The 9,018-nt window shown below is 49.5% G+C and overlaps 1 protein-coding gene across 1 annotated transcript; it reads left to right on the top strand.

The window, feature by feature from the left end:
* The first annotated feature begins 551 nt into the window (after nucleotides 1-551).
* Nucleotides 552-1,406, top strand: LOC144143276 (uncharacterized). Its single transcript, XM_077675049.1, has one exon. The coding sequence runs from the start codon at nucleotides 552-554 to the stop codon at nucleotides 1,404-1,406; it is 855 nt and encodes a 284-aa protein (XP_077531175.1).
* Nucleotides 1,407-9,018: the final 7,612 nt, after the last annotated feature.

The following is a 9,018-nucleotide window of genomic DNA, read 5'->3' as shown; positions in this document are numbered from 1 at the left end:
GTGCGTCGGGTCGCCCGTGCGGATTCGTGCGAAGATGCCGTTTTATCCGAAGCAGGCCAAGCAGTTGGCACTAAACGTTGTTGAAGCACTTCAAAAGGAAGGCGAAATAAGTGCGAGCTTGAACTCTCTTGTGAAAAGAGTAGCAATATTGACCAATGTGAATCAGCGCTCATTGTACAAGTGGATGACCGAGTGCAAGCAAACCGGCAAGCCGTTGACACCCAAAAAGCGTTTGAGCGGCGGCAGAGGTGGACAGCGCAAGAAACGCATGGACAATTTTGCCTTGAGTGTTCTGCGAAGAGTCGTGCCCAGTTTTTTGAACGGAACGAACTCCCCAGCGTGCCAAAACTCACGGAATATTTCCGGAATGACGACGACTTGCCAACTGTGGTGCCTGTGACCATGCACAGGATACTGAAGGAGCTTGGATTCACGTTCAGAAGCGATCACGTAACGCATTCGTCATTGAGGCGACCCACATCGTGCAGTGGCGCTGTAAGTACCTGCGCGAAATACAAGAGCTGAGGAGCCAGAACAGGAACATTTTCTATATGGACAAAACGTGGGTGAACGCCAGCCACACGACTAGCCGAGTGTGGGTCGACGAGACCGTTGAAAGGTACGACCAAGCGAAGCGGCGTGGACTCTCGACAGGCCTGAAAAACCCGAGCGGCAGGGGCGGCAGACTCATCGTCATCCACTGCGGCAACGAGAACGGCTTCGTTGAAGGCGCTGGCGTAGTGTTTCGCGCAAAGAAGGGCACACGGGACTACCATGAAGAAATGAACGGGGCCCATTTCGAGAAATGGTTAACGGAAACGTTGCTGCCCCGACTTCCGTCAAACAGTGTCATTGTCATAGACAATGCGCTATATCACTCCGTGAAGGACAACAAGGTGCCACGAATGAGCAGCCTGAAAAAAGATATGCAGGACTGGCTGACACAAAACGGCATTGCATGGACACAAGGCATGGTGAAGGCAGAGCTTATGCAGCTCGTAGAACGTGTACCCACAAGGTGGGACACGTACCGTGTCGACTGCATTGTTGAAGCAGCTGGGCACAAAGTTTTGCGCGCACCACCCTATCACTGCCAGCTAAACCCGATTGAGCTTATTTGGGGCGACATGAAGGGTTTTTTCGCGCAAGAAAACAGGACCTTCAAGATGCAGCTCTTGGAGGACCTTGTCTGGAAAGGCATCAACCAGGTCACTGCTGCTAAGTGGAAGGCCAATGTGCAGCACACAGAGAACGAAGAAAAGAAAATGGCGAAGCTGCACCACATCATTGACAATGTGGTGGACAACATTTCGCCCGTGGTCATCAACATGCAAGGCGACGGCAGCAGTGATGACACCAGCATGAGCGACGGTGATCTGGAATGCGAGCCCCTGAGCTGGGACTGAACAAGGCGTTGGTGCACTGGGGAGATCGTCATCAGCATCAACAGCCTACTCAGGTCCACTGCAAGACGAAAGCCTCTCCCATTCACTTCCAACCGCTCCTGTCCTGTGCTGCTCGAGTCCATTCTTTGCCGCAGAATTTTCTCAGTTCACCCCTCCATGTGTTCGCCTCAAACGGGTTCATACCTTTTCACGTAAAAAGGTAGACAGAAAGCACCCTCCTCTTTTTTTCACTGGACCTGTGGTGATTGAACAAGAAAACACAGTTGATGTTCATAGAATAATTTTGCTCATAGATTGCAGTTTAGCCTGCACAGATATGTTTCGATTCCCGGCTGCGGCGGCTGCTCTTCTGATGGAGACGAAACGCAAAAACGCCCATCTATTCGAGATTTACGCGCACGTTAAAGATCCCGAGGTGGTCAAAATTAATCGAGCCTCCACTCTGCACTCCTCATCACCTGTGCAGCGTTCGCGCGTTAGACCTCACAATCAATCAATCACAGATATGTTCCTTCACACAGCAGGTTGGATCACGTTTACTTTTTAACTGTATGTCCACAACATTTTTGTACATTGTGCTGGTGTTTATGCGAACTGTGATAACAGCTTACGATTATGAATGCCTAATGATTTGAGTTATTTACTTGTTTCATCTTCTTGGCAGTCACTGCTGGATTCCTACAATAAAGCAGTAAACGTTGTAGGGTGTTTGGCGTTATGAAGTGTTTCAAATATACAAACTTACGCTTCGTTTTGGCTGTGATATTCATGTATAACATTTCGTATATATATATAAGGCAATATAACATTTCGTTTTAACTAAAAGGCCATGTGTTTTACAACTTCGTTGCCTTTGACTCAGTATTTGTTAATACCGTTTCCTCAGGAATTTGCAATTTGTGATGCTACAAAATGTAGTGCGTGCGTATGGCACTGAAAGCTGTTTACATGTTTTTGGCGTTTTGTGGTATTAACCCCCTCCTACGGCTGCGAGTGGTACAGGGAAAGCTCGTTAATTTGAACTTTATTAATTCGAATTTCTGGGTAATTTCAACTGCAGAATTTGGTCCAGCCAAGCTCCATAGAAGCCTACGTATAAAAAATTCCGTTAATTCGAATGAGATTGGGTTCTGCCACGGATGATTCGAACTATATGGCGTTATGAAGTGTTTCAAATATACAAAATTACGCTTCGTTTTGGCTGTGATATTCATGTGCTGGAAAGGTTGAAGGGGCACTAAAGGCAATATAACATTTCGTTTTAACCAAAAAGGCCATGTGTTTTACAACTTCGTTGCCTTTGACTCAGTATTTGTTAATACCGTTTCCTCAAGAATTTGCAATTTGTGATGCTACAAAATGTAGTGCGTGCGTATGGCACTGAAAGCTCTTTACATGTTTTTGGTGTTTTGTGGTATTAGCCCCCTCCTACTGCTGCGAGTGGTACAGTGAAAGCTCGTTAATTTGAACTTTATTAATACGAATTTATGGGTAATTTCAACTGCAGAATTTGGTCCAGCCAAGCTCCATAGAAGCCTACGTATAAAAAATCCCGTTAATTCGTATGGGATTGGGTTCTGCCACGGATGATTCGAACTATATGCCACCACGTAAGGCTCAACGTTTAGCACACGGCCAGAGAAACGCAAAGCACCAGTGCGGCCGTCCGCTTAATAGTCGTCATGGATTGAATCATGCTCGTCTCTTCAGTATTGAAGGGGGATTTTCGCTTAATTCTCTCGTTATTGCAAAAAAAGTGCTCGAAGGACAAAAGGCAAATGACATTGACTTTTTATTACTCTGCAAATTGTTGATGTCTGCTGCTTTCTGAAGCAGTAGGCTCCAGATTTCCGAAGTGCAATAAATATTTTTATTTTGTGTTTGTGTTCACATGCTACAATTACTCAACTGTGTAATTTTGCATACATGTGCTACACTGGCGTGAAAGGTTTTGATCATGCATATTGTTGCAACTATTGGCACATCACGACTGCCTATTTATTCAGTCATTACATGTTCCTGTTTTCGACAACTGGTACTGGAAATGTAACCAATGTAGTGGGGTTTATTTAGACAGCCAAGGAACCGAGGGGATCAAGCGACGGAGGCTGAAGGAGCTCGAGCAGCCGAAGAAGCAGGGGCAGCCAGAACTGAACTCGATCACGCTGCGCATGCTGCGCGCTTGATGCGTGGGGATTGTCCGTGGGGATTGCCCTGCTTCAGCTTGAATTTCGGCCTGAGCTTTAACCCCTTGACCCGGACCTCTCTTCTTCGTTACACCAAGAAGGAAGTGCTGTGAGGTGTTTGGTGCCATGAAAAGCAGTCAAATGTGTGCACATATAACCTGCTTTGTCTGTGATATCTTGTTCATTACTGTGGTTTGTCTGTGATATTTTATTACTGTGGACACTGTCCAAGCAGGACGGCCAATTCAAGCACGTGCAATAAAACAAGTACGTAAATGTTTAAATTCATGACTCCACACTCGTGGTGGGTATGGCTATTCCCCCCGTTATGACACGTGGAAAAAACGTGAAAATATCAGCTCTTGCAAAGTAGAGCGTTTGACAGACAGACAGACAGACAGACAGAGAACTTTATTGAGGTCCAGAAAATCCGTGGCAGTCTTAGTGACTGCGTCCTGCGGATGCGGGCCGCACTTGCGCAGGGGGCGGAAGTCCTTGTTCCTCCGCTCTCTCACAAGCAATCTGGACAGCCCGGAGTTGAGTCATGTACTCTTCACTTTGTAGGGCTTCTTCCCACTCTTCTTCTGTTATAAAGTCACCGCGCGGTAACGCAGGGCATTGCCAGAGCATGTGGTTTAACGAGCATGTGGTGCTACTACATTTTGTGCAGTGCGGTTGGATGTCGTGTGCGAAGTGGCTAAATACGCTTCTCGAGGGGAATGTACCCGTTTGGAGCATTCTAAAGGCAGTGGATTGTGATCGCTGAAGCTTGGTGTGCGGGGCTGGATATTTCTTTCTCTCTAGCTTGTAGTGTGCCGTGATCTCGTTGAAAGTTTGTAGCGGATCTCTATACTCTTCCCAGTCGCTGGTGGTCGAGCGTCCTACGCTGCCGCGGCGGGTGATTTCACGCGCGCAGTCGTGGGCTATCTCGTTGGCGTTGGGAATGTTCTCATGTATTTCATGTCCCATGTGGGCAGGGAACCACGTAATGCAGTGATAGCAGTCCTCGCTTCTGTTGTTAATGATTCGCGCTGCTTCCTTGGCTATCGTTCCTTTGAGGAACGCACGGACTGCTGCCCTTGAGTCCGAGTAGATGTTCGGTCTCGAAGGGTCGGCCATAGCCAGGGCAATCGCCACTTGTTCTGCGATAGCGGGTTTGTGTGTAACTACGGATGTTGCGTTCAGCAGTTTGCCAGCAGGGTCGGTCACGACCGCCACGTATTTACTGGAACGGCCGTATCGTGCTGCATCCACGAACGTCGACGTTCGCCGCCCTTCTTGTGCAATTTTCAGTAGCGCCTTGGCCCTGGCCGCCCTCCTGCCTTCGTTGAATTGCGGGTGTATGTTGCGAGGAATGGGCCTGGTTTCGAAGGTCTCCCTGGTTTTCCCATCGAGTTTTACTTGGTGTGCTTCAAAATCTTCGGGGATGTGCCCCTTGGTGAGGAGTATGGCCCTCCCTGCTATCGTAGTTAAGAGTCGTTGCTATTGGGCTTCCCTTTGTGCCTCGATGATCTCCGTTAGTTCGTTGTGTACACCCAGTCTTTCAACCTTTTCAGTGCTGGCACTAATACGGAGACCAAGTACCCTCTTGACGCATTTCCTAATGAGCGTGTCGACTTTGACCACCTCGGTTTTGGCCCAGTCTACCGCTGCTGCGACGTAGTGTAGTGACTCATTAGGAAGGCGTTGTAAAGCCTTAGGAGGTTGTCTTCCGTTAAGCCCCCTCGTCTGTTCGATACTCGTGCGATGAGTCGGATTGTGTCTTCCGATTTCTTGGCGAGCTTTTCTATAGTTCTTATATTCTGTCCTCGGGATTGTATCATTAGCCCGAGGACCCTCAGTGTGTCTACTATGGGGATGGTTTGCCCGCATTGTGTTTCGATTCTTATGTTCATTTGGTTAGGGGGTGGTTGACCTCTACCGCCCTTCCTGTTAGACCTGTACAGGAGCAGTTCCGATTTCTCCGGCGACAGCTGAAGACCCGAGTCACGGATGTAGCTCTCCGTTGTCTCGAGCGCAGTCTGCAGGGCGTGTTCGGCTTCTGCTTCTGATCCTCCAAGACTCCATACCGTGATGTCGTCTGCATAGACGGCGTGGTTGATTCCTTTAATTGTACTTAATCTGTCTGACAGTCCTTTCATGGTGAGGTTAAATAGCAGGGGAGACAAGACGGCTCCTTGGGGTGTTCCTTGCGGCCCCAGCTTGAATTCTCGTGATTGCAGGAGTCCGATCTTGATCGTTGCTTTCCGGTCTCTGAGGAACGACTTAATGTACGAATGGAATTTCGCCCCCAGGTTCTCTTTGGAAATGGCTTCAAGTATGAATTTGTGCTTAACAGTGTCGAATGCCTTGGTTACGTCGAGTGCTAGGACGCCTCTCACGTCTTTGGAGTAGTTGTTCAGTATCTGGTGGCGCAGCATTAGCATAACGTCCTGGGTCGATAACCCAGGCCGGAAACCCACGATGTTGTGCTTGAAGACATCGTGTTTCTCGATGTAGTCCGATACTCTGTTTTGTACGACGTGCTCGAGTACCTTTCCAATGCAGGAAGTAAGGGATATGGGTCGCATGTTGTTGGGACCCAGAGGTTTGCCGGGTTTGGGGATCAGTATCACTGATGCCGTTTTCCACTCATCAGGAACTTGTCCAGTTTCCCATGCCTGGTTGGCCGCATTCGTCAGCGTTCTTACTGACTTAGCATCCAGGTTGTGGAGGAGCGTGTTGGTGATCCCATCGGGTCCCGGGGCCGATCTGCAGTTTAGGTTTTGCAGGGCTTCCCAGACCTCTTGTTCCGAAATCGGCTCGTCCAGACCGGGGTTCGCTTCGCCCTTGTACTCCGGGTAGTCCCCTTCTCCGCTTGTCCCAAGGGGGAGGTAGGTATTCACTAGTTCTTCTAGGATGCCGTCGTCTGTTAGACCTTTCTCGCGCTGTTGATGTAGGATCCTGTCGATCGATATCTGTTGATTGCTCTTGGTTTGCGTACCGTCGATGAGAAGTTTGAGGAGATTCCATCTCCCCCCCGCTCTCATACGGCCGTCCAGTTGTGTGCATATTTCATTCCACTTCTGCTGGTTAAGTTCCCTTGCATACTTTTCTATTTGTTTGTTGAGGAGCGCGATTTTCTTGCGAAGTCTCCTATGGAGCTTCTGCGTTTCCCACCTCTTTCTGAGCGCGTTTTTGGCTTCTGGCAGGTGCGCGAATTTATTGTCCATCGCTTCGTACTCCGCCGGTGCTTCAATTTCTTTAGTGACCGCTTTGACATCGTTTTTTATGATCCTGATGAATTCGGTGAAGGTATTGACCTCCCGCTTGTCATCTTTGCGTCTTTTTCTGAAGGCGTCCCAGTCTATGATTTTGTGCTTCCTGGTACCGGGGTTGGCAGTTTCTGCTTCTATCTTTGTTTGGAGTATTATGTGGTCACTGCCCAGATTCTCCTGCAGGTTAACCCATGTGGCATTCCGGCTGTTCCGGACAAATGTTAAGTCCTGGGTCGTGTTGCGCTCTACCGAGTTACCCAGCCTAGTCGAGAAGTTGGGGTCGGTGATTAGAGTTAGTGAGTGGTTGATTGTGGCTTGTAGTAGTCCGGTTCCCTTCCTTGTGTTGGCCTGTCTCGAATAGCCCCAGGCTTCGTGCTTCGCGTTGAAGTCGCCGGCGACGATCAGCGGGGCGTGTTTGGAAACTGCCACTACCTTGTGTAGGACCTCCGCGAAGGTCTGCTGGTAGTCCGAGGGTGGGCTGTATACGTTGAGTACGTATATTCTTGCGTTCCATTCTCGATTTGGGATGATTTCAATTAATAGGGCTTCTAATTTTTTGCTTCTCAGTTGGATCTGATGTTCAACGTAGGAACATTGCTTGCTGATTAGCGTAGCTATACCTCGATGATCTTGCTCACGTTTGCTGGCCGTTCTGTATCCCGGGAAATCGCATTTTTCGTCTAGTGTTTCCTGGAGTAGGATCACCTGCGGTTTCTTCTTCTGTGCTTGTATGTATTGCTTAAGGACTTCTTTTCTTTGCTTAAAGCTCGCACAATTCTACTGCCATATAATGAACTCCTTAGTTTTGGGTGCCATTGTACGTGTGATCGGTGATGCCCCTATGTTCAGTTTGTCTAGATTCCTCTCCTATTCTGAGGTTGTAATTTGCCATAGCGCCCTCTATTGCTGATTGACGTCTGTGAAGTGCTGGAATCTCCTCCCCTTGTTTCGTAATGTTTTCCTCAATTTTGTCAAGTCGTCTGTTAATTGCTGCTAGGATTTCCGTGAATGACTCCTCCTCTTTCTTTTCTGTCTCGCCATTGTTTAATCGGCGTCTAGCGACTTTCCTGTCTTTACTGTAATCTCTTGGTTCTTCGGTTTGTTTATGTTTCATTTCTGTGATCTCCGCCCTAATTTCTCTGTTGTCCTGCTTAAGTTCCTCAATTTGTCTCATTAGCGTTTGGAGCATTGTCTCTATGCCTTTGATTTGCGCTGTTACAAGCTCTGGCAAAGCCGCATGCGTTACCTGTTTCTCTTCCCTGTCCATGGGTGGTTTGTCCGCTCTCGCATCCGCTGCTCTGTCAGCCCAGGTCCTGTTGTCCCTGCTCTCGTTCTCCCGGGCGGGATCCTTGAGCGGCCTCGCCTCACCAGTCCTCCTCGCGGCCGGTCGGCAGGGTCCCTGGGTCGCGGCGGGCCCCTGGTTCCCTGGGCTCCTCCACCGCACGGAGCTGCGGCGGCGCTTGGATCGCGAGTGGCTCTTCCTTGGGTGCGGGGCTTCGGCGCGGTGACCTTGGCGCGACTGCGAGCGCCCTCTTCGAAGGCCAGCTGAGGCGCTCGCGCTGGGACTGCGTTGGGAGCTGCGGTGCCTGTGACTATGCCGCGTCTCGGAGCGGTCTCTTGTTTGTTTTGTTTCGCCTTTGAACACCTGGTCACGTGTATCTATCTGGTGGCACCGCTCCCAGCTGCGCTGCCTGCGGCGTTGTCGCACAATGTAGGGGACTTGGAATCTCTTCTTACACCTTTTGTCTCCGGTGGCGTGCGCCCCTCCGCATAGACTACATGTCGGTGTGCATTGGTGGTCTTCCTGTGGGTTTTACGTACCGCAGTGCTTGCAGGCATTACCAATGGGGTTGATGCACACATCGGCCCGATGGCCCGCCTTCCCGCACGCGTAGCACACGTCGTGTTGTCTACGGAATAGCGAGCATTGCACCAGGCAGTTGCCCATTAATACATATCGTGGCACCTTCATTCCATTCAAGAGCAGGACCACCGTCTTCGAGTTCTTGATTCTTTTCGCATCCAGTATCGTGGGGTTCCTCTCGTTTAAGAACATTTTCTCAAGGTCTTCGTCCGTGTGCATTAGGCCCACTTCTCGCACGACTCCTTTGCGTGTATTTTCCTGGGCGGCCAGGTATGCCGCCGCTCTGTAAGTCTTTCCCCCAATCT

This window comes from Haemaphysalis longicornis, unplaced genomic scaffold (genome assembly GCF_048455015.1).
Source record: "Haemaphysalis longicornis isolate Haplotype H1 unplaced genomic scaffold, Haemaphysalis longicornis Haplotype H1 scaffold_6, whole genome shotgun sequence".
Lineage (NCBI taxonomy): Eukaryota > Metazoa > Arthropoda > Arachnida > Ixodida > Ixodidae > Haemaphysalis > Haemaphysalis longicornis.
Note: the sequence above shows the minus strand (reverse complement) of the source record. Positions and strands in the feature narration are given on the sequence as shown.